This window comes from Macrobrachium nipponense, chromosome 15, assembly GCF_015104395.2.
Source record: "Macrobrachium nipponense isolate FS-2020 chromosome 15, ASM1510439v2, whole genome shotgun sequence".
Lineage (NCBI taxonomy): Eukaryota > Metazoa > Arthropoda > Malacostraca > Decapoda > Palaemonidae > Macrobrachium > Macrobrachium nipponense.
In genome coordinates this window covers 74,943,345-74,970,381 of record NC_087208.1, presented here as the reverse complement: position 1 = coordinate 74,970,381, position 27,037 = coordinate 74,943,345, and the positions used below count along the sequence as shown (strand labels likewise).

Below are 27,037 nucleotides of genomic sequence, written 5' to 3'. Positions count from 1 at the left end.
AGAGTTGGAAGCGGAGGTTTACCCTGACCCAGACAAAAACTTTTGAGAGCCATATTTCCCATTGAGGTCAAATTGACATTCTTTTGCACACATTTTAATCAGTTATATCAAAACTTTTTTCAGAATGGTGTATCCAGCTTTCTACTCTCTGAGGATCAAATAAATATTCTAACACAATTTAGGATACTTTGCTAAATAATGATAATACAGTCAAACTTCCAAGCTTAGAATCATATTAATCTCTGCGTACATTATGTAAAATTAAAAATAAATAATCTAATCCCATGTGTAAGGAAATCAGCCATGGATCTATTGTACGTAGGAGGCATTTTTGTTAGACTTGTCAGGTGTAAACAACTGAGACTAAGTCCAGCCCCGGCCCCGGATGCCAATTCAGCTATTCCCAGCTACATCTGCCGGTTTTGCTATTCAATGTAGCGGCATACATAGACGTTATGCGGCTAGCGAGAAAAGCTAGCTCTTTTTCCTTGCCATATCTAGCTAATCTTTAGCATTTTTATTTAAAAAGTTTCATTACATATATGAAAGCATATTTTACAACAAAAATATTACAAATCACAAAAACTTGAGCAATTTTCTGATTGCTGGAACCACCTATGTACTCCTTGAATCGAACTGTAGGTATACGTCAGTACTGAATCTGTCAGAAGCGAACATTCTCTAGTCTGGTGATCCGTTGAGTGACGTTGACAAGTTTGTCCGAAATCTTTCAGAAGTTTTGTTCGAGTAGCAACCGTCTGAGCTAATAAATCAGTTCATGTGACAGACTAATTTTGAGCTCATGACAGCGCTCGTTCTCATATGAATCCTTTGGCTCATCCATAAGACACACAGTCCGGGAAAGTAACTCAGCGGTTAAGTGAATTATATATAATATATATATATATATATATATATATATATATATATATATATATATATATATATAATATATATATATAAATTCACAAAACCGCTATCAGGTAACATTTCAGTTAAAGTTCCTCCCGAAGTCTAATGAACCTGGATATTAAACGATATTCGGGTATTAAATATTGTAAATAAAAAATAAAAAATGGCTAATGTGACAAAAAAAATTCGATTCTATATACAAAAACCTCGATTTGACATGCAAATGTACAACAGAGTCGGCACTTACTAATATCTCAATTGATGGCTTAGTGGTCAAGTCACCGTCATCACCGATTCTAAACCAAGCAGTGGTTCGAACCCCACTGTGACAAAGCATTTATCAATATAACTCTACAATTCCCCCTTGGAGGAAAGTTATTCCCCAGGTATAGCGGGTTGGACATTGAAACGATATTTATAGCTTAATATCTGTGAACATAAAAAAAGGCCTCAGTTACGTGGTAAAAATCTCATATAAACATACATACACAAACAATATATATTTAATTATATATATATAATGCATATAACAATATATATATATATATATATATATATATATATATTTAAAAACCAAAAAGGCAAGATTCTTGTCTGAATTTGCTTCTGCGACCCTGGATCTAGTTAGTACTTAGATGGCTGATCCCTAAAGAATGTCTCAAACACTGCTGGAACACCCTTTCTTGACTGTATATTGGACCGAGGGCGATGGGCTAGCAACCTCATCCTAAACCCAATTACAGCGAAAGGAAAACGCCTCCTTCAACCTTTTCGGGAAAAAAAGGGTAGTTAGTTGAAGCAGACCTCCACAATCGGGAGGTTGAGGTCAGGCGGGAGTTAATTAAGTCTGTGTGTGCATGTGTATGTGTGTGTCAGTGTGTGCTGGGAATGGGGGGGGGAGGGGGAGACGGCAAGGTTGCCGGAGAAGCAAAATGGTGAAAGATTTGATCTTGTCTACTAGAGATTCAGGGCCTCTGTAACACGGTTTTTTCGCAATAACTTTTTATCTAGCATTTCATAAATATAACGCTTATTCAGAATACACATTATATCTACACATAAATTTTGACTGTATTCTGCATTACGTAGGTTGAATAAATTGGTACTTACAATGTAAAAGCGACTTTTTTTTGAAGACGGGCCACTTACTCAGAGAAAAGGTTTCGAACGCACTCGTTACGTAACTTATGACAGCATTTTTTCCCTCTTCTCGATGGATGATTGGCATACGTAAACTAAAGGCTATACCTCTCCGGCAACAATGACAAACAAATTTAAATACAACAAAGCAGCACCTCTTTATGAACTCTGAAACCTCTCCAGTGATAATTGTCATAATGAACAAACCAACAAAATATGTTAATAAATACAAAAATACTTCGATTATTAGTCTAACTCCCAAAATAAGTTTCCTAAGAAATACAGTCTGCTTTGTAGGTCACAATCAGATTGACAAGATGTAAGGAATAGATGGTAATTTCACAAAAACAATAGTAGACAAGCTTGATTTGATAACTACTATATCCAATGTCATGCAATTTGTATTATTTATTGGCTATCTACCTATTTACTGAAAAAAAAATAGCCGGTACTGTATTTTGGCTTTAAACCTTCTTACCAATAATTATCGTCAGAATGATGGCTTCATGAGGCTCCACCCACTTTGGCCTCGTTTATAATTCAGGATAACACTGAAGGCTATCATGGGCATTGTGGATTAGAAAATTTAACTTCTGGCTATAAAAACTCATTTCTCGAGTTGTTGTAAGAAGTGCTAAATGATCCTCAAGGATCCCAGCAGTTGGCCTAAACGTTTAATTCATGTATTTTATTACTGCTATACTGTTGCAGCACTACTGCTACAGTAGTATTACTACGCTAGCACAGATACCCCACCCACATCTATGTATCGTTCCGCATTCATAAAGTCTTTGGGTTTCAGAGCCGATGGAACAAGGTGAATGGGTTTCTGTCTAGTGGATGGGGCGGCGACATTTCGTCAAAAGGTGTTTACTTTGCTTACGTAATGAATGTTTTTCGACTCTTGGCGCGTAATCATTGGCGTCGGCTAGACAATTTTTACTCTATAAAAATTAAAACTATAGGGTTTAGGTTATTGATAATGCTGACAAAAATTTGTGTGTGGTTGTAAAAATATACATATGTCAACTTTCAGCTACATCCGATGCTTTGACAAGGAGCAAAGTCCAAAAAACCGTGTTACAGAGGCCCTGAATCTCATAGTAAGTGGGTTATGTCAAGCAAGACAAACTATGTCTTAGCGTTAAGAAATGGTGTTGTATCTTTGTGAATGTATAAACAGAAAACGAAACATATACCATGAATTTGAACGCAGCCTCTGCAACGGTAGGAAGAAACAAAACAAATATGTAATTATGAAAAAAAAACAAAAAATATAAAGAAAAATTCAGGAAAATTTTCAGTTAGACTCTGAATGAAACGTCCTTAAAAACACACACACCAGGAGACGAATTATGTGATTAAGATAGAAAAAAAACCACATGAATATGAAAACATTATTTATGCACTCTTGTCTGAGTATTATCTTCAAAACAATATCACAGTGTTACCATAAATAACTCTTCTATAATCTTTAGTTAATTGTTTAAAAAGTTTTAATACTACCAGGGATGACTTTTGTTACATTTTGCTATATGTAACACTGACTTTCCTGGTGGACATTAAACCAGGTTCTATATTCTACTTTGGAATTGACATGATTAAGTATTAGTGGCATACTATAATTGCATGATATGTTATTTGCTCAAGCTTAGTGAGGAATCATCTTGCATCTGTTTGACCTCTTAATTAAAAATAATCTAAGAATCTTTCTGATCTGCTTAATTCTGAGCCTGGTTTACCAAAGAAACTCCATCTTCTCCTTCCACTCTGGTTTACGACTTCTTGGTCAGATAAATTCTTACGTTTTTAATTAAAGAACTCTTCTTGGTCTGTTTACGCATTAACTTCCATCTGAACTTCTTTTCCCAATATCATTCTTAGCCTTTTATCCAAAACATCCCTATGTTTTGTCTCTTAGACTTTATTTAAGAATCCTCCCAGTCAATTTCCTTCTTATCCAGGAATCCTCTGATTGACTCTTTTATCTTTCGTCTAAGACCCTCCTCGATCTCTATACTAAAACCTTCATCCGTGACTGTCCTTGATCTGTTACATCTTTGCCTTAAGCTAGACTTCTTGGTCTGTTTACTTCTTAGCCTCTACCAAGGTTTTTCTGACCTTTTTCACTCAATTACTTTGTAAAAAAGAAAAAAAAACAAGTCCTTTATAACAGTATGCTTGGCCTCTACCAGCAGTACTTTTTTCCCCACAGGGAAACAGGCTCTTCTTTGTGCGAGACAAGACGTGTACCGAGACCAGCCTGCCGTCGCACTTGCTCTGCAACATCATGGAGTGCCTCAGGGAACCGGGAGGCGTTCGACAAGGGCGACAACAAGGCCAGCACGAGGACCAAACGTGGCAGCCGTATTCGTCGCGGAGGCAGTGACTACATCCGCGACGGAGGCAACGACTTGAAGGAGCTCGAAGCCAACGTGACTGAACTCGTCAGCGAGAAGATGGAGTACATGATCGATTCTCACGGGGCGCTCGCCGACCGCATGAGTACCCTCGAAGATAAACTGCAAAAGATCACGGAATTGCTCGTTCAAGGCATCTACAGCAGCACCGGGTCAGAGCCTCCCAGTTCTAGCAGAGGGCAAACGATGGCGGAGTTCCTCGTTCATGCCAAGAATTCTGGGTCGGTTCCTTCCAGTGCCAGAGAAGTGCAAGTCAGAGATACGAATGAAGAGCAAGAGTCGTAGATATTTCTTAGATGTAGACAGAACCGAAGCACCAAACCGAATTTAAGTGTCAAGGTCACAACAATATGGCGGAAAGAAAGTTTATTTATAATGTTAAGGCCGCAAAAAAGGTCTGGTCCAGAAAGCAAAACTGCTCACTGAAATACTACTCGTCATGACTGATCTTTTGAAAATGCATGCCAACATGACGCGCCAGAAATGACAAAGCAAATTCAGTGAGCTGCATTTTCACGTGGCAGTTTATTCTCTTGAGAATCGTTACCAATCACTCAGAATATATTGATGTTAAAGTTGTTACTTATCAAACATCTCGCTGACGATGTTTAGTCAAGAAATTTCGTTTTAGGTCTGCAGTGGGTTTTGGGATGAAGTCGTCAAGTGTGGGTTAAAAAATGCGTTCATAAATGCGCTTCTAAACGACAAGAGTCAAGTTCTGTCTGTCATAGATGCTGAGCAGCCTCCCACGTCATAAACATACACAGACGGATAGACTATATTGATTATATTAACCAGAACCATGTATTTTTATTGCCATAATAATCTGTTGAGTTTAGGGAAATCTGTTCAATTTCCTTGTGAGTATGTGTACATATAATATATATATATATATATATATATACCTATATATATATATATATTATTATTATGTATATGCATGTGTGTCATATATATATAATATATATCAATTACTAATTTTTATAACGAAATCTCAATCAAACTTTTAACAATGGAGCCACTGAATAAATGTCCTCCAGTTTCAAGCAGGGATTGATCATTATCATCTTATCATCAATATCACCCGTGGAACAGAATGACAACAGAATGTTCTTCTGCAGAACTAAGCAGCGAATTAGGCACTTGGTGGTCAGCCGACTGTTTAGGGGTCGCAGCTTGGGTAAGAAAAACCATGAAACCACCATCTCATCCCAGAGGACAATATATATATATATATCTATATCATATATATATATATATATATATATATATATATATATATATATACTATATATACATCGAGCTACGAATGTCCTTTAATATCTAATTCGCTCTAGCTCGGAATTAATATTTTTCATATATGTTTAACCGAAGGGAAATTTTTAAGTCGATAAGAGATTTGTCGGCTCACGGGCGCGAACCCGTGAGCCGACAAATCTCTTATTCGACTAAAAAAATTCCCTTTCGGTTAAACATATATGAAAATATATTAATTCCGAGCTAGAGCGAATTAGATATATAGGAAATTTGTAGCTCGATGTATGTATATGAATCACGGTAATGTGATAGATATATCTATCTATCTATATATATATATACATATATATATAATATATATATATATATATATATATATATATATATATCTTATATATATACTATATACATATCATTCCAGGTGTTGGGCTTCTTGTAAAATTAGTGCATAACTTATTACTTGGAACTACTATGAGATTCAAAACCTTTGTCCCGGTGTTTTTCTGGAATAACTTTTTTTCTGTGCACTTGACAAAGATACTACTTCGCCATACTATACATTACATCCCTACCTAATTTTCGGCAGCATATTTTATCACTTAGAAGAAAGTATATTCATAAGAGTAAAATAAAACAGCCGAAGCCAGTGGCGGAAGACTCTAATGTAAGGGTTCAAAGTTATATGTGACGTAAACATATGGCGTGATGACTCCTCCCACAAAGTGATGTCGACAAAAAGCTGTCTCTGAAATTCTCAATGATTCGTACCTTGTCTACGCTTCGAGAATGGTGGCCATGATAAGTCACTGACTCCGTGGTTGCAGGACAGCTTTTGTCATTCTACTTGCACAATTGTTTAGAAGTGAGGAGGTCCGTGGCAAACCCTACGTAAGCTTGAACAGGTAAATGAATAATAGGGCCCTTTTTTGGGGAAGGAGTACACCCGGACATCCAATGCTACCAAGTTTTCGTCATTTGTTGACTTCCATAAGGTGCAGAAAGATAATTATATATGCTCTATAAAGCAATGGTTGTTGATTTCTTAGTAAAATACAACTTGCGAAACAACATTAAAACAATCCATCTCTGCAATCCTACTTTGAATCAACTGAAAGTTAGTCTCACATTTATAAGTCTCAATTTTGCAATTGTAGTTAACATAAAAATCTCTAGGAGTCAATAGTTAAATAGTTATTGTTCCTGTCTGTTAAATAGCACTGTCTTCTGAAGGCTCTGCAACGGAAAATTTAGGCTAAGAATGAGAAGGGATTAGGATTTGCCAATGTCCAGCAGGTCACCCTAAAATGGACTAGATCGCAGGAAATTGCATCTATAAAATTCAAAATTTTTGGGGGGAAGGACCCCCAGAACCCCCTCAGGGCTAAGCCCCAGATGTTAACAAAGTCCGGCTCCGTCCCTGCTCATGCCTCATCACACTAAAATCTCAAGAGCAAAATTAAACTTGCACTTCATCATATTAAAACCTACATGGTGAAACTACTCAACTTCATGTCTCATCAAACTTAAAACTCAAAGGTGAAACACAGCTCACATCACACCTCACCAAGCTTAGAGCTCGGTGGTCTACCTCCACTCAGACTATAAGACTATAAGCTCAGCTCGGTGTTGAAATTCATCTAACACCTCCTCAAACTAAATGTCTATTGGGGAAACCAACTGATGCTCATCCAACTAAAAGTGTAGTGGTAAAAATGCCTAACCAGGCTGAAAGTTCAGTGGTGCAACTGTACTCACGCCTCATCAAAGTAAAAGCTCAATGGCGAAACTCGACTCATTCTTCGTCAGTCTCAAAACTCAGTGGTGAAAATATCTCATGCCTCATCTAACTAAAAGTTAAGCGGTGAAGCAAATCTCACACCTCACCCACCAGTGGTGTAACTCTGTCACGCCTCTTCTAAGTAAAAGCTCAGTGGTAAAACCCCAATTACACACTTGAAGCTCATTAGTGAAACTCAAATTACTCCTCGTCTTTCATAATGCTCAAAGGAGCATGGTGGTCCCATTTTACTCAATAATCAATATTAAATCATTTAGTGTATGCAAGACATCTCATAGTAACTCTTACAAACTAATATTTGTTAGGAAATTAGGTTAACCACATTATGACATTATCATTTTCCAACATCCGTCATTGGAACTCAATGGTTCTACCTTAGTCGCACTACCATTAACCAGAACTTCCATTAGAACAGTGGCTGAATCATATCCATTATCTACATTTGATGCCACCTATAACCTGATAGGGATTCAAAATATCACTAACATTCTGGCCGCAACAAAATCAGACTGGTTTTGCAGTCATCGCCATGTGTAATGATAGCTATAAGAAATAATAGTAAATAGGGTAGCGTAAAAACAGAGAGAGAGAATAATCAGAGTACAGTGAAAATAACGAGAAAGAGAGAGAGAATTGAGCTTTGGTGTGTGAGCCAGAATTTAATCAACAAAACCTTAGTCAAAGGAATGAACCATAACACCATCGCAATTAAAATCTTAAGACCGTCATAAAACCTGTGACCTCTCACCAAACTTACTCAGCTTCATTCGATAATGGAGCTCCGCCTCCAGGAGGAGGTATTAACATGTTAAATTATTGACTCCGCCTGGAAAAGGAGGAATTAACATGTTAACCCCACCTAAAAGGGGATGGGGAAAAGATAAGGAAACACCACACCACGAATCAAGAATCCAGTTGGGCGGAGAACCAAGATCTACACCGCCTTAGGAGGTGGTGCCGAATTCGAACCGAGGGTGGCTCAAGTTGAGATTGACAGAAGACGCGAGAGAGGAGACTGGCAGCCGTCGTTGAGTACAGAAGCAAAAATATTGCCAGAGTCCAACAATAGATTTTTAAGTGTTGTAATTTTACTTGTAAATCTAATTCTTTGCACAGTAAAGAAAGAAACTCAGCCGTTCGTCTCATTCAAACTTCTCCTGAGAGACTTGGCCTAATAAGATTACTGGTCCAGAACTTACATTAAGAAGAAGCATCAAGTTAAACATAGGACCAGACTGCAGAACGAATTATCAAGAAGCAGCAGCAGGTAAGCGATCATACAACTCGAACACTCTACCTTACGAAAATGCACCACGCAGTGAAGATAATGAAAGAAATGCACATTTCGAGTTACAACAGTGATACCAATCGACGAACATAACTTGAAAATTAATAACAACGGCGAAGAATAATAGTGATCGATAAAATCCTGCTTGAAGGCGTCAACGAAAAGTGCAATAACAAGACTTTATACAATAGCAAGAAGTTTCGTTTTCCCTTGAAGAAAAACGAGACGTAGAGTGTTATGAAACGAAGGCATAATAATGTATGTGACGCAGACATAACATCATCGAGTCGAGATGTAGAACTACAGCAACTGAGAAAAACTCAAACCGATTTCTATACATAATCTGTTAAAAGCGGACGAGTGTATTGCAGATGAACGAAAATACATTCCCGTTAAAGAATCAACCTTACTGAAGAATTTTCGACAAGGACGAATCTTTGCCGAATAACGAGAAAACAGCGTCAGTCAAGATTGATTGGAAAACACAACAGGTGAGTTCGACAACGAAGCAAGTGATATCGAAAAAAGCATAATGAACCACCAGACGTAAGTGTGCTGAAGCTGAATTTTTTTTTTATTCTCTCTTTATAAGAGTGTGTGAAAAGATTACGTATTCTTTCTCTTCGAAAATATCAAACTTTTTTAAAAATTCTCTCTCAATAAGAGTATAAAGATTTTTTTATTTAATTTTTTTTGTTTGATAGCTAAGAAATCTTAGTATTTTTTTTTTTTAACTCGGTTGGTGATATATGATTTTGAATACTTATGTATTTGTGTCCCATTTATTTGAATAATTTCTTTTAATAGGTTGTGCACTTTTGAGTTCAAATTAACGAAAAAAAATTTTCAATATATTACTAGTATACTTTTGAATTATCTGTGCATGAGAATTGTTTTTTTATTGGCTGTTGTGCATAGTGAACTATACATATAATTTTCTTTTAATAGTGTGTTATGTATCATTTTGTTGACTAATTGTTGGTGATATTTTTTTATGCTATTGTGTTATGATGAGTAGCATATATGAATAATTTTGGGGGAGAAATGCATAAAGCCTTTAACGAATTACTCGACACTGTCAGAGATAGCTCATACAATTTAAGACCAACACCGGACAGACGCAGTAGAATCGCAGTTCCAATTTCACAAACTGTGGTAATTCAGGGAAATACTAACCCTACTAACACCAATAACAGTAATCATAACAGTGTCAATAATATTAATAATATAACTAGCAATAGTACTAACACGTTTCGAAACAGAATAATGAATCAGGCAGCTGTAATAACACAAGCCACACGTTTCTGTGGACAAGTTGAAGCTTCCAATCCAGACAAAAGTAAACTAGAAGCATATGCTACAGTCAATTATTGGCCAGCTGATGCTGACAGCCGCATATCTCCAGGGGGGATCACAGATGAAAGAACTAAAATGAATGAAGCCATAATTGCTTCTCGTTAGTTCAGAACACGGTGATGCACATAAAACTTTGAATTCGGGTAGTTTCGGCAAATTAACTAAATATGATGAATTCAAAACAATTTGTTTGATGCTCTGGGAGCCCGTGAGTAAAGAAGATACATTATACAATATTACTAAATTCCTAAATCTCCAATATGAATCATGGCAGAGCTCTACGCAAATGTTGAAAATGCCATAGACAAAATAATAGAAAACTTGAAGTCCACAAACATCACATTGGAGATAAGACACAGTTTGGTGATGATGAAAGGGGAACCATATATAATGCTCTAGAAGGAAGGAAAAGAAGGCCTTTCGAAAAATTAAAATTAATCCAAAGAATAATAGTTTTCAAACATTAAAAACAATGAAACAAGAAATACAGAAGGAAGAGACAGATTTCTCCAAGGAATTTGTAGGGGTAATAGAAAAACAAAATGAAAGGAAAGGCAGAAATAATAAACCAGCAAATAGAATGAATAATAACAAGCAGAGAACAGATCCACTCCTTTTCAAGGGAAATATAACAGAAAATGGAATCCTAACCAGAAAGGAAGACAGACTTATTCAAGGATAGTCCACCCATGACATATAAGCCTGGTCAATCTTCAAACACAAATAATTCAAGTCAAGGAAACTATCCAGCTCAAAGAGCAAGACCAAAGAAGACAGCATGTGAAAATTGTGGATAAACAAATCATTCCACTAATGAGTGCAATAAGCCTAGAAGCTGTGCAATTTGCAAGATGGTTGGGCATTTAACTAAAAGCTGTTGGTTCAATAATAAGGGAACCAATAAGGAAGTGATAGAAGTAAATAACAGCCGCCCAATTCCATATAACTCTTCAAGCCAGTGACAATTAACCCCTTCACCGAAGAAAGAAAATAATTCCCTGCAAGATGATAGAAGAGAAAAAGAAGAAATAGTTAGAATTGAAAATGAAGGTTCATCCGCATTTTCCTACATAAATAGCAAAGAAGTAGTATTCTCCGTGAAAGAAGAAGAAATAAACAGAAAAGAATTTGCCTATTGTGGAGATTCCAATAAGTGGAAAGACATGTACTGTACTTATAGATTCCAGCAGTACAATGAATATAATAGATAAATCAACTTTAACCAGATATTTAGGCATTTCAGAAACTTGGATTCAGAGTCAAAATAAAGTTATAAAAGGAATAGCGGATAAACAAATTAGAAGTCTAGGAAATGTGAACTTGGAAATAGACATTTTGTCACACAAATTTGTCGAACGTTTTCTAGTTCTAGAAGACAGATTTTTTCCCGCACAAGTATTATTCGCATTTAATTTAATGAGAAGATGTGGTATAATACTAGAATGCAGTAAAGGAAAGATTAGCCTGAAACAGGATGATCAAAAGAGCGTATGTTTTGCGCTTGACGAAGAAAAGCCTCACCCGAATCTGATCAATTTGTCTGAGACAGTTTCGACGAGCGAGAGAGACATACGAGAAAGGCAAGATAAAATAGAAACATATAGAAAAGAGGAATTCCCACCATTACAGAATCCAGAATCAATGAAATGTGCACATAGAGATGATATATACTCAGATTCAATTAATTACTCAGATATAAATCATGGTGATCACCGAAACTCTGAATATAAAGAAAATCAAGATGCTTATACAGATACCTACACAGATACATGTAGTACTAATAACTGTAGCAATGTAGTAATGAGTTACGAGAATGAAAGGAAAATACTAAATGAAGTATTGCTATTAGAAAAAATAAAGAAATCAGATATAAATAGTATAATAGAAGTAACCGAAGAAACCACCCAAAATGCAGAACAGTAGCTTTAAATCCAAAATGCTTAACAAAAATACATTTAAGAGCAAAAGAGAACGCAAGGGCTAAAGATGTTCTATTGTTGAACGATGAATTAATTGCCAGATTTTGTTAGAATGGATAATTCACTAGTCCACATGAATGGTGATAATTGTGAAGCTTATGTCCAAAACTATTCAAATAACAAACTAACACTGTACGCAGGCACTGTCTTTTGAATAGGAATGCCTATTAACAATCCTTTACTAACAGTAGAAGAAAAAGCATTTTTCTCTAAATGGACAAAACTCTCCAATAAATCTGGAAGTAAATAAAACAGATTTTCCAGAAAACAGAAACAAGTTCATTCAAGTGCTAGAGAAATATAGAAATGTAATAGCTGTAGAAGGAGATAAACTAGGAAGAACAAATGTCCTACAACATAAGATTTTGTTAGATGATGGAGCCAAGCCATTTTTTATTCCTAATCGCAGATTACTAATAAGCCAGAGACCCATCATTCATAATTTGATAGAGGAAATGAAAAGAGATGGAGTAATAATTCCTTCTAAATCCCCATATAATTCTCCATTGTTGCTAGTTCCAAAGAAAGATGGCAGTTGGAGACTTGTAATAGATTATAAAAAATTAAACTCCAACACAGTTCCAGATAGAATGCCGATGCCGGTAATTCAAGAGATGTTAGCTCAAATAGGAGGGGCTACCGTATTTTCATCACCAGACCTCCGCAGTGGGTATTGGCAAGTACCTCTAGACGAAGAATCCAAACAATTCACAGCCTCCAGCACACACACAAAGAACATTTACAGTTTGAAGTAATGCCATTTGGACTCACATCAGCTCCTTTAACGTTTGTTAGATTAATGTTACAAATTCTAGGAGACATAGAAAATGTTGCAGTGTATTTAAACGATGTAATCATTTTTAGTAAAGATTTAGACACACATCTCAAAACACTAGAATTGGTCCTAGAAAGATTAAGAATGGAAGAACTCAAAATTAAATTAAAGAAATGTCAGTTCCTCATGAAGTCATTAGAATACTTGGGTCATGTAATTAGTGAAGACGGACTGCGCAGGCAAGCAGGTAAAATAAAGGCAATAATTGATTATCCAGCTCCCACTAATTTGAAAGCATTAAGGAGATTCCTTGGGATGGTTGGATATTATCGAGTATAGACCGTTTATAAAAGGATTTGCTACTATCGCCAAACCTTTGACAGAATTAACCAAAAAGGATGTTAAATATGAATAGCAGAATGAACAAGAAACAGCTTTCCAAACATTAAAGAGTAAAATGACTAGGAAACCTGTTTTGGTTTAGCCAGACTTTTCAAAAAATTTGTATTTAGGTTGTGATGCCTCGAGTACCGGGCTAAGAGCTGTATTGTTACAAAAGGCCAAACCAGAATGGTGTCAGTATACTATGCCAGTAGTTTTAAAGCCAGCAGAAAAACACTATAGTACAACCGAAAGAGTGTGTTTAGCTTTATTTTGGGTTTTAAAGAAATTTAGACACATACTTTTAGATCATTAAGTTAATGTGCTTACTGATCACAAACTCGTGTGTGATTTGTTTAAAAAGAGAACTTTCACTAACAACATGAAGTTCAATAGATGTTCCCTTAGTGTATTAGAGTTTGCTCCAGAGTTTAGATATATTCCACGGAAACTTAACACCTTGGCAGATGCATTATCCAGATCTCAAGAAGATGTAGAAAAATGCATTACCACAAATACCTTTTGTTTTAGTTGTCAAGTGGTAGATTTAGATTTAGAAAGAGTGAAAGAAGAATAAGATAAAGATCCAGAAATCAGACAAATAGTAGGACAACTATTAACAGATGAATCCTTAAAACCTGATTTTCAGTTAATAAATTGGCTTGTTGTATAAAATACCCACAGAGAAAAATGGTTGTTCTCGACTATATGTCCCAAAAGACTAACCAGAGAAGTTTTAGAACTAACACACTCATATAAGTTGGCAGGACATCCAGGAATTAAAGAGAAAAGCTGGAATTACGTAAAGGAGATTTGAAAAATAAACAGCTGGAATTACGTATAGGAAAATTGAAAAATAAAAAGCTGGAATTACGTATAGGAAAACTGAAAAATAAAAAGCTGGAATTACCTATAGGAAAACTGAAAAATAAAAAGCTGGAATTACGTATAGGAAAATTGAAAAATAAAAAGCTGGAATTACTATAGAAAATGAAAATAAAAAGATAACACTATAGGAAAATGAAAAAGTGGAATTACATATAGGAAAATTGAAAAATAAAAAGCTGGAATTACGTGTAGGAAAATTGAAAAATAAGAAGCTGGAATTACGTATAGGAAAATGGAAAAATAAAAAGCTGGAATTACGTATAGGAAAACTGAAAAATAAAAAGCTGGAATAAAAATATAGGAAAAGGAAAAATAAAAAGCGGAATTACATATAGGCAAATGGAAAATAAAAAGCGGAATATACAAGGGATGGGAAAAATTAAAAAAAAAGCGGAATTAACATATAGGAAAATGAAAAATAAAAAAGCGGAATTACGTATAGGGAAAATTGAAAAAAATAGACGCTGGAATAAGTATAGGAAAATTGAAAAATAAAAAGCCGGAATTACGTATAGGAAAATTGAAAAATAAGAAGCTGGAATTAAGTATAGGAAAATTGAAAAATAAGAAGCTGGAATTACGTATAGGAAAACTGGAATTAAGCTAGAAAATACGTTATAGGAAAATTGAAAAATAAGAAGCTGGAATTAGTATAGAAAAATTCGAAAAATAGGCTGGAATTACGTATAGGAAAATTGAAAAAATAAGAAGCTGGAATTTTAAGTATAGAAAATGAACATAGGAAGCTTGAAAAATACATATTAAAAAAGGAATGAAAAATAAGAAGCTGGAATTACGTATAGGAAAATTGAAAAATAAAAAGCTGGAATTACGTATAGGAAAATTGAAAAATAAAAAGCTGGAATTACGTATAGGAAAATTGAAAAATAAAAAGCTGGAATTACGTATAGGAAAATTGAAATAGAAAAAAAAAAGTGGAATTACGTATAGGAAAATTGAAAAAGCTGGCGAATGGACGTTATAGGAAAATTGAAAAATAAAAAGCTGGAATTACGTATAGGAAAATTGAAAAATAAAAAGCTGGAATTACGTATAGGAAAATTGAAAAATAAAAAGCTGGAATTACGTATAGGAAAATTGAAAAATAAAAAGAAGCTGGAATTAACGTATAGGAGAAAAATTTGGAAAAATTAAAAAAGCTGGTAATTAGGTATAGAAAATTGAAAAAATTAAAAAAGCTGGAATTACGTATAGGAAAATTGAAAAATAAAAAGCTGGAATTACGTATAGGAAAATTGAAAAATAAAAAGCTGGAATTAAGTATAGGAAAATTGAAAAATAAGAAGCTGGAATTACGTATAGGAAAATTGAAAAACTAAAAATTTCATGGAAAATTAAAAACGTATAGGAAAATTGAAAAATAAAAAGCTGGAATTAAGTATAGGAAAATTGAAAAATAAGAAGCTGTAATTACGTATAGGAAAATGGAAAAATAAAAAGCTGGAATTACGTATAGGAAAATTGAAAAAATAAAAAGCTGGAATTATGTATAGGAAAATGAAAAATAAAAAGCTGGAATTACGTATAGGAAAATTGAAAAATAAAAAGCTGGAATTACGTATAGGAAAATTGAAAAATAAAAAAGCTGGAATTACGTATAAAAGAAAAATAGAAAAAAATGGAAAAATTAGCTGGAATTACTGGATTATAGGAAAATGAAAAAATAAAAAGCTGGAATTAAGTAGGAAAAATTGAAAAATAAAAAAACTGGAATTATATGGAAAATTTGAAAAATAAGCTGGAATTAGTATAGGAAAATGAAAAATAAAAAGCTGGAATTACGTATAGGAAAATTGAAAATAAAAAAGAAAAAGCTGGAATTAGGTAATAGGGAAAATTGAAAAATAAAAGCTGAATACGTATAGGAAAATGAAAAATAAAAAGCTGGAATACGTATGGAAAATGAAAAATAAAAACGCTGGAATTACGTATAGGAAAATGAAAAATAAAAAGCGGAATACGTATAGGAAAACGAATAGATGGAAAATTAAAAAAATAAAAAGCTGGAATTACGTATAGGAAAATGAAAAAATAAAAAGCTTTGGAATACGTATAGGAAAATTGAAAAATAAAAAGCTGGAATTACGTATAATATTTGACAAAAAAGTGGAATTACGTATAGGAAAATTGAAAAATAAAAAGCTGGAATTACGTATAGGAAAATTGAAAAATAAAAAGCTGGAATTACGTATAGGAAAATGAAAAATTAAAAGAATTGGAATTAAGTAGTAAAATTGTAAAAAGCTGGAATTACGGTATAGGAAAATTGAAAAATAAGAACTGGAATTACGTATAGGAAAATGAAAAATAAAAAAGCTGGAAAAATTACGTATAGGAAAAATTGAAAAATAAAAAAGCTGGGATAGTAAAAGGAAAATTGAAAAATAAGAAGCTGGAATTACGTATAGGAAAATTGAAAAATAAAAGCTGGAATTACGTATAGGAAAATTGAAAAATAAAAAGCTGGAATTATGTATAGGAAAAATGAAAAAAATAAAAAGCTGGAATTACTAGGAAAATGAAAAATAGCTGGAATTAGTATAGGAAAATTGAAAAATAAAAAGCTGGAATTACGTATAGGAAAATTGAAAAATAAAAAAGGAATGTACTAGAAAATTGAAAAATAAAACTGGAATACGATAGAAAAATTGTAAAAAGCTGGAATACGGTAATAGGAAAATTGAATAAAAAAGCTGGAATTCGTATGGAACTGAAAATAAAAGCTGGAAATTACGTATGGAAAATGAAAAATAAAAAGCTGGAATTAACGTATAGAAAATGAAAAATAAAAAGCCTGGAATTACGTATAGCGGAAAATTGGAAAAATTGAAAAATAAAAACTGGAATTACTATAGGAAAATGAAAAATAAAAAGCTGGAATACGTATGGAAAATGAAAAATAAAAAGCTGGAATTAACTATAGGAAAATGAAAAATAAGCTGATTACTATAGGAAAATGAAAAATAAAAAGCTGGAATTAGTAATGAAAATGAAAAATAAGAAAAAAGCTGGAATTATATAGGAAAATTTTGAAAAATAAAAAGCTGGAATTAGATAGGAAAAATAAAAATCTGGAATTAAGTATAGAAAATTGAAAAGCTGGAATTACGTATAGGAAAATTGAAAAATAGCTGGCGTATAGTTGAAAAATAAAAAGCTGGGTTATATAAGGAAAATTGAAAAATAAAAAGCTGGAATTACGTATAGGAAAATTGAAAAATAAAAAGCTGGAATTACGTATAGGAAAATTGAAAAATAAAAACTGGAATTACGTTGAAGTGATAAAAAGAAAAATTGAAAAAATAAAAAGCTAGAAAAATAGAAAAAGCTGGATTACGAAAATATAGGAAAATTGAAAAATAAAAAAAGCTGGAATACTTAGGAAAATGAAAAATAAAAAAGCTGAATTAGTATAGGAAAATTTGAAAATAAAAAGCTGGAATTACTAGGTAAAAATTGAAAAATAAAAAAGCTGGAATTACGTATCAGGAAAATTGGAAAAATAAAAACTGGAATTACGTATAGGATTGAAAAAATGAAAATAAAAAAGCTGGAATTACGATAGGAAAATTTGAAAAAATAAAAAAAGCTGGAATTACGTATAGAAAATTGATAAAAAGGCTGGAATTAAGTATAGGAAAATTGAAAAATAAAAATGGAACTTGGAAAACGTAAAAATAGGAGATTTGAAAAAATTAAAAAAGCGGAATACGTAATTAGGAAAATGAAAAATAAAAAAGCTGGAATTCGGAAAAAATAAGAAAAAATAAAAATTAAAATAAAAAGCTTGGAATTAAGATAGGAAAAATTGAAAAAATAAAAAAGGCTGGAATTATGTATAAAAAGGAAAATTCGAAAAATAAAAGCTGGAATTACTGAATAGGAATAGGAAAATTGAAAAATAAAAAGCGGGAATTAGGTAATTAGGAAAATTGATAGCTGGGAATTATGAAAAATTAGGAAAATTGAAAAAATAAAAAGCTGGTTAATTACGTATAGGAAAATTGAAAAATGAAAAAGCGGAATTATGTATAGGAAAATTGAAAAAATATAAAAAGCTGGAATTACGTATAGGAAAAATGAAAAATAGGCTGGAATTATGTATAGGAAAATTGAAAAATAAAAAGCTGGAATTATGTATAGGAAAATTGAAAATAAAAAAGCTGGAATTATGTATAGGAAAATTGAAAAATAAAAAGCTGGAATTATGTATAGGAAAATTGAAAAATAAAAAGCTGGGAATTAGTATAGGAAAATGAAAAATTAAAAAAAAAGCTGATGCTTATAGGAAAATTGAAAAATAAAAAGCTGGAATTACGTATAGGAAAATTGAAAAATAAAAAGCTGGAATTACGTATAGGAAAATTGAAAAATAAAAAGCTGGAATTACGTATAGGAAAATTGAAAAATAAAAAAAGCTGGAATTACGTATAGGAAAATTGAAAAATAAAAAGCTGGAATTACGTATAGGAAAATTGAAAAATAAAAAAAGCTGGAATTACGTATAGGAAAATTGAAAAATAAAAAAAGCTGGAATTACGTATAGGAAAATTGAAAAATAAAAAGCTGGAATTGCGTAATCTTGTAGCGATAGGCACTGCCAATGTTGACTAGAAGTAATAAATGTTGTTCTATCTACCAACTACTAAAAAGTGTCCTGCGAAAGAACGGAACCTTGGAATCACATAGGCCTTTACGTACAAGTGAGGAATTCCTAGGTGTTGTCGATTCATGGTTTTTTTTTTTTTTTTTTTTTTTTTTTTTTTTTTGCAGTAGTCCAATATGTGTACCATTTTCAGTTGATAAAAAATTATTTGCTATACGTTTAATCTATAACTAGTCCCAGTGGGAAATTCAGCTTTAAAGAGAAAATATCTAATGGGATCTAGCATTTTTCTCCAAACTTTTATGCCTAGCGGTCTATTTGAGTTGCGGCGTTCGAGGTTTGGCAAAACCCAGTCTGATGTAATGAATCAGTTCATGTGACAGACTAATTTGAGCTCATGTTACAGCGCTCGTTCTCATATGAATCCTTTGGCTCATCCATATGACACACAGTCCGGGAAAGTAACTCAGCGGTTAAGTGAATTATATATATATATATATATATATCCAGGAATCCTCTTGATATATATATCCAGGAATCCTCTTGATTTGACTCTTTTATCTTTCGTCTAAGACCCTCCTCGATCTCTATACTAAAACCTTCATCCGTGACTGTCCTTGATCTGTTTACATCTTTGCCTTAAGCTAGACTTCTTGGTCTGTTTACTTCTTAGCCTCTACCAAGGTTTTTTCATGACCTTTTTCACTCAATTACTTTGTAAAAATAAAAAAAAAAAAAAAAAAAAAAAACAAGTCCTTTATAACAGTATGCTTGGCCTCTAACCGCAGTACTTTCCCCACAGGGAAACAGGCTCTTCTTTGTGCGAGATAAGACGTGTACCGAGACCAGCCTGCCGTCGCACTTGCTCAGCAACATCATGGAGTGCCTCAGGAACCGGGAGGCGTTCGACAAGGGCGACAACAAGGCCAGCACGAGGACCAAACGTGGCAGCCGTATTCGTCGCGGAGGCAGTGACTACATCCGCGACGGAGGCAACGACTTGAAGGAGCTCGAAGCCAACGTGACTGAACTCGTCAGCGAGAAGATGGAGTACATGATCGATTCTCACGGGGCGCTCGCCGACCGCATGAGTACCCTCGAAGATAAACTGCAAAAGATCACGGAATTGCTCGTTCAAGGCATCTACAGCAGCACCGGGTCAGAGCCTCCCAGTTCTAGCAGAGGGCAAACGATGGCGGAGTTCCTCGTTCATGCCAAGAATTCTGGGTCGGTTCCTTCCAGTGCCAGAGAAGTGCAAGTCAGAGATACGAATGAAGAGCAAGCGTCGTAGCACAAACCAATTTAATGTGTCAAGGTCACAACAAAATTATGGCGGAAAGAAAGTTTATTTATAATGTTATGGCCGCAAAAGAGGTCTAATCCAGAAAGCAAAATGCTCACTGAAATACCTCGTCATGACTGATCTTTTGAAAATGCATGCCAACATGACGCGCCAGAAACATGACAAAGCAAATTCAGTGAGCTGCATTTTCACGTGGCAGTTTATTCTCTTGAGAATCGTTACTAATCACTCAGAATATATTGATGTTAAAGTTGTTACTTATCAAACATCTCGCTGACGATGATTAGTCAGGAAATTTCGTTTTAGGCATGCAGTAGGTTTTGGGATGAAGTCGTCAAGTGTGGGTTAAAAAATGCGTTCATAAATGCGCTTCTAAACGACAAGAGTCAAGTTCTGTCTGTCATAGATGCTGAGCAGCCTCCCACGTCATAAACATACACAGACGGATAGACTATATTCATTATCTTAACCAGAACCATGTATTTTTATTGCCATAATAATCTGTTGAGTTTAGGGAAATCTGTTCAATTTCCTTGTAAGTATATGTATATGTGTGTCATATATATAATATAATATATATCAATTACTAATTTTATACGAAATCTCAATCAAACTTTTAACAATGGAGCCACTGAATAAATGTCCTCCAGTTTCAAGCAGGGATTGATCATTATCATCTTATCATCAATATCACCCGTGGAACAGAATGACAACTTTCCCACCAAAAGGGAAAAAAAATTGTTCTTCTGCAGAACTCAGCAGCGAATTAGGCACTTGGTGGTCAGCCGACTGTTTATGGGTCGCAGCTTGGGTAAGAAAAACCATGAAACCACCACCAATCTCATCCCAGAGGACAATATATATATATATATATATATATATATATATATATATATATATATATATATATATATATACATCGAGCTACGAATGTCCTTTAATATCTAATTCGCTCTAGCTCGGAATTAATATATTTTCATATATGTTTAACCGAAGGGAAATTTTAGTCGACAAGAGATTTGTCGGCTCCCGGGCGCGAACCCGTGAGCCGACAAATCTCTTATCGACTAAAAAATTCCCTTTCGGTTAAACATATATGAAAATATATTAATTCCGAGCTAGAGCGAATTAGATATTATAGGAAATTTGTAGCTCGATGTATGTATATGAATCACGGTAATGTGATAGACTTTATATATATACCATATATATATATATATATATATATATATATATATATATATATTATATATATATACATATATAATACTTATATATATACTATATACATATCAATCCAGGTGTTGGGCTTCTTGTAAAATTAGTGCATAACTTATTACTTGGAACTACTATGAGATTCAAAACCTTTGTCCCGGTGTTTTTCTGGAATAACTTTTTTTCTGTGCACTTGACAAAGATACTACTTCGCCATACTATACATTACATCCCTACCTAATTTTCGGCAGCATTCTTTATCACCTAGAAGAAAGTATATTCATAAGAGTAAAATAAAACAGCCGAAGACAGTGGCGGAAGACTCTAATGTAAGGGGGTTCAAAAGTATATGTGACGTAAAATATATGTCGTGATGACTCCTCCCAAAGTGATGTCGACAAACAGCTGTCTCTGAAATTCTGAATGATTTGTACCTTGTCTACGCTTCGAGAATGGTGGCTATGATAAGTCACTGACTCCGTGGTTGCAGGACAGCTTTTATCATTCTACTTGCACAATTGTTTAGAAGTGAGGAGGCCCGTGGCAAACCCTACGTAAGCTTGAACAGGTAAATGAATAATAGGGCCCTTTTTTGGGGAAGGAGTACACCCGGACATCGAAGGCTACCAAGTTTTCGTCATATGTTGACTTCCATAAGGTGCAGAAAGATAATTATATATGCTCTATAAAGCAATGGTTGTTGATTTCTGAGTAAAATATAACTTGCGAAACAACATTAAAACTTGCTTTGCCACCCCCCCCCCCCCCCCCCCCCCCGCCCCCCCCCCCAAAAAAAAAAAAAAAAAAAAAAAAAAAAAAAAAAGTGTCATGGGTTATGATACATCACTGAATGACCTTTGCTGTCCCAGTGTTTGGCTTGACGTTTAAAGTCTATAATCCAGGAATCTAATCATATGCAATTTTCTATTTATCAAAATGATCATCCCTGTCATATTAGGAAAAATAACAAAAGAGTTATTCAACGAATGCCAAAGTTTTCTTCAACTTGTAAATTGATTTTTAGTCATATAAAGCAAAGGAGAAATAGTGACAGAAAGTAATTCCTCGGATTACTTGTGGAAACCCTTTTCTTCAAGGATCCTAGCACTCGACCTCTTGGAATAAATCCTATATGCTGCTACAAAGTTGGAATTAATCCTATATACTACTACAAAGTGTGAACAAGGAATATTGGTTGTATTTCATTGTTGCCAGAGGAGGAGACTTTTTCACGAACAGCCAATTATCCATCGAGGAGGCAAGCATTAATGACTTCATAACTTACGACATTAAATCGTCAAAAGACATGCCTCTGAGTTTGCTGTTTATGTCTAAAAGACGTCGGTGTTACTCTTAACTACCAAAATGATACAACTTTCGTAATACAGAAAACAATAAAAAATTAAGTAGGGATGTAAGATACCCTGTGACAAAGTGTCATCTTTGTCAGTTACGTTGATAAAATTTTATTCCGGAAAAACACCGGGACACCGGCTGTGAATCTCATAGTAAACAGACATAAACGATTTTTCATTCAGGGCAAATAATTTGTTCGTTACACAAAAGAATTTCGTCAGCAGATACATTGTGCACTCAAGTGTTCTAAACACCGGAGTCTGGCAGGACAGCAGTCCTGTTCAAGTAGCCTCTGGGTGTGTAACCATCATCATTAGGAATTTCTCTACAAAACCAACATCCAGTGATACCATAGTAGCATCAGTACCAGCCAAAGACTTGTCACATGTTTCAGGTCAGTCATTTCTAAGTTACGGCAGCAGTAACCGGGAGCAGTCCCGCCTTAAGCTAGACAGCCTACATCAGCGCTGGCTAGTTTAGGCTGCTATGATAGTTCTTCCCCCTCTCATAAAACAGGTCACCAGCGTTGTTTGAAATGTCAGAAATCCGTTCTTTAATTCTAATTCTGTCTGTTTACTTTATAGTGTTGTATGTTACCTAAAAATGTTACCTTATATTAAAATGTTGAGGTTCACGGCATATAATGAAAATCCAAGAGATGAAAAAATATATATCTATGTTTGACATATTGATTATTTAACTCAAACCATCCATCTCTGCAATCCTACTTTGAATCAACTGAAAGTTAGTCTCACATTTATAAGTCTCAATTTTGCAATTGTAGTTAACATAAAAAATCTCTTGGAGTCAATAGTTAAATAGTTATTGTTACTGTCTGTTAAATAGCACTGTCTTCTGGAGCCTCTGCAACTAAAAATTTAGTCTAAGAATGAGAAGGGATTAGGATTTGCCAATGTCCAGCACGTCACCCTAAAATGGAATAGAACGCAGGAAATTGCATCTATAAAATTCAAAATATTTTGGGGGAAGGACCCCCAGAACCCCCTCAGGGCTAAGCCCCAGATGTTCACAATGTCAGGCTCCGTCCCTGCTCATCACACTAAATCTCAAGAGCAAAATTAAACTTGCACTTCATCATACTAAAACCTACATGGTGAAACTACTCAACTTCATCTCTCATCAAACTTAAAACTCAAAGGTGAAACACAGCTCACATCACACCTCACCAAGCTTAGAGCTCGGTGGTCTACCTCCACCCATGCCTTATCAGACTATAAGCTCAGCTCGGTGTTGAAATTCATCTAACACCTCCTCAAACTAAATGTCTATTGGGGAAACCAACTGATGCTCATCCAACTAAAAGTGTAGTGGCAAAAATGCCTAACCAGGCTGAAAGTTCAGTGGTGCAACTGTACTCACGCCTCATCAAAGTAAAAGCTCAATGGCGAAACTCGACTCATTCTTCGTCAGTCTCAAAACTCAGTGGTGAAAATATCTCATGCCTTCATCTAACAAAGTTAAAAAGTTAAGCGGTGAAACGCAGATCTCACACCTCACCCACCAGTGGTGTAACTCTGTCACGCCTCTTCTAAGTAAAAGCTCAGTGGTAAAACCCCAATAACACTTGAAGCTCATTAGAGAAACTCAAATTATCCTCGTCTTTCCATAATGCTCAAGGAGCATGGTGGTCCCATTTTACTCAATAATCATTATTAAATCATTTAGTGTATGCAAGACATCTCATAGTAACTCTTACAAACTAATATTTGTTTGGAACTTAAGTTAACCACATTATGACATTATCATTGTCCAACATCCGTCACTGCAACTCAATAGTTCTACCTTAGTCGCACTACCATTAACCAGAACTCCCATTAGAACAGTGCCTGAATCATATCCATTATCTACAATTGATGCCGCCTAGAACCTGATAGGGATTCAAAATATCACTAACATCCTGACCGCAACTAAATCAGACTGGTTTTGCAGTCATCACCATGTGTAATGATAGCTATAAGAAATAATAGTAAATAGGGTAGCGTAAAAAACAGAGAGAGAGAATAAATCAAAGTACAGTGAAAATAACGAGAAAGAGAGAGAGAAAATTGAGCTTTGGTGTGTGAGCCAGAATTTAATCAACAAAACCTTAGTCAAAGGAATGAACCATAACACCATCGCAATTAAAATCTTAAGACAGTCATAAAATCTTTGACCTGTGACCTCGCACCAAACTTACTCAGCTTCATTCGATAATGGAGCTTCGCCTCCAGGAGGAGGTATTAACGTGTTAAAATTATTGACTCCGCCTGGAAAAGGAGGAATTAACATGTTAACCCCACCTAAAAGGGGATGGGGAAAAGATAAGGAAACACCACACCACGAATCAAGAATCCAGTTGGGCGGGCGGAGAACCAAGATCTACACCGCCCTTAGGAGGTGGTGCCGAATTCGAACCGAGGGTGGCTCAAGTTGAGATTGACAGAAGACGCGAGAGAGGAGACTGGCAGCCGTCGTTGAGTACAGAAGCAGAAATATTGCCAAGTCCAACAATAGATTTATAAGTGTTGTCATTTTACTTGTAAATCTAATTCTTTGCACAGTAAAGAAAGAAACTCTGACGTTCGTCTCATTCAAACTTCTCCTGAGAGACTTGGCCTAATAAGATTACTGGTCCAGAACTTACATTAAGAAGAAGCATAAAGTTAAACATAGGACCAGACTGCAGAACGAATTATCAAGAAGCAGCAGCAGGTAAGCGATCATACAACTCGAACACTCTACCCTACGAAAACGAACCACATAAAAATTGGTGCACCACTTAACACATGAATGGAAAATATTGGTCCATAAATGTTCTTGATCATTAACAAACTGTACGCTACCTTCATATCTATGTACGGACGAATATAGATAAAAGATTTTATGTAGTATGTACGGCTCTCATTTATTCAGAACCCCAGTCCATATCATACAGACTTTGTAACCAGGAATGCCCCTCATCCTTGATATCAATCTTTATCATCCATAACCGGTATTTGAAAATGTTGCAACTCAGCATTTTCCATAACCTTATATACTCTGTTCTTTCAACTCTAAAATTTTCTCTGATCAAGGAACTTACTCCAATAACTGAATTCACGCTCTAGAGGCTGAAAGAATTAGTTACACCAGCAAACTCGAAGTGGGGTCCTATAATACAATGGCGGCCTCAGATCCTTGGTCAAACAAAATTGTAGTTTCTATAGCAGTGGACATGACTAGAACTTATTTCCTGTTTGTAATACTGATTGACCCTAACATCAGAACACCTTGAAGCTCTGAACACACACTAAATCTTAATTATCTCTTTCTCCACAGCACTAACAGTACCAGATTTTTAGTTTATGCCCCAACCATAGTAAATAGGTATATCACCAGTGACCTGACAGTAATTGGTTTTGTTAATATAGCTATGACCATCGCAGTAATTTATATTAAAATTACAAAAATAAAACTCTGAAGTCTCTACATCATTAATCGCTAAAACAAACATTATAGAGGCAATGCAATGGACAATAGCTAAATTCTGCAATCATAGTTATAACTACAATATGAAGAGAACAAACAACTTTTAGGAGTGGTCTTTATAGACCACGTTCACTCTCTACTCATGTAACCACAGTCCCGCTTTTTCAACGTCTGTCCTGCTTTTTTTAAAGGAAAGTTAGCAAAATGTCCCCGGCCCTTTTTTTTTTTTTTTTTTTTTTTACTTGTGTGAGTTTGTCCCGCTTTTTTTTTTTTTTTTGCTACAAATCAAAAACGGTCCCCATTTTTAACGAAATAGCACTGATATTTTGTTTAATTTTGCCATTTCACTAGCTGGCAACTTCTATCGTCTTCTCCGACTGCTACGATACCCAAGGGGGAAGTGAATTAAAAGAATATTATAGAGTAGACTGTAAAGTGTATAAAGTTCGGTCCTTTGCAGCTGCTGATGTCGGCAGAATAAAGGGCCGAGAAAGTCACGAAGGTACAATGATAGTATCTGTGTGTGTATACATACATACTACATATATGTATTTATATATATATATATATATATATATATATATATATATATATATCATATATTCTATATATATATTATTATATATGATATATAATATATATTCATATGATATATATATATATATATATATATTAAATGTCCCGCTTTTTACTGAAAAAAATCTGGCCACATTACTCTCTACAAACTATATATCCTTAAAGAGCATCGTCTCTAGCGGTAAGTGGCAATGCTCCTACAAACGACATTAATCATGTAGTAGAACCTAAATCTAAAATTGAAAGTATTATATCCTATCAAGAAGATAACCTTGATGAAATGAAATCAGTCGCTGCT

At 34.6% G+C, this 27,037-nt stretch overlaps 2 protein-coding genes across 2 annotated transcripts in view; both read left to right on the top strand.

Moving 5' to 3' along the window:
• LOC135195067 (transient receptor potential channel pyrexia-like) overlaps positions 1-4,900 on the top strand; it is a 68,742-nt gene extending 63,842 nt beyond the window's left edge. The window contains exon 6 of the mRNA XM_064221428.1: positions 4,268-4,900. Coding sequence (XP_064077498.1) covers positions 4,268-4,441 — 174 coding nt within the window. The 3' untranslated portion in view covers positions 4,442-4,900. The remainder of the gene's footprint in view (positions 1-4,267) is intronic.
• A 1,215-nt stretch (positions 4,901-6,115) lies between these two features.
• LOC135195066 (uncharacterized) lies at positions 6,116-20,218 on the top strand. Its single transcript, XM_064221426.1, has 2 exons — positions 6,116-9,306; positions 19,624-20,218. Exon 2 carries the CDS (start codon positions 19,699-19,701, stop codon positions 20,110-20,112), a length of 414 nt encoding a protein of 137 aa, XP_064077496.1. The 5' UTR covers positions 6,116-9,306; positions 19,624-19,698; the 3' UTR covers positions 20,113-20,218.
• The last annotated feature ends 6,819 nt before the right edge of the window (positions 20,219-27,037 follow it).

Bases quoted from the DNA above. Each gene is read 5' to 3' on its own strand.
- LOC135195066 (XM_064221426.1), top strand. From the start codon at position 19,699: ATGGAGTGCCTCAGGAACCGGGAGGCGTTCGACAAGGGCGACAACAAG.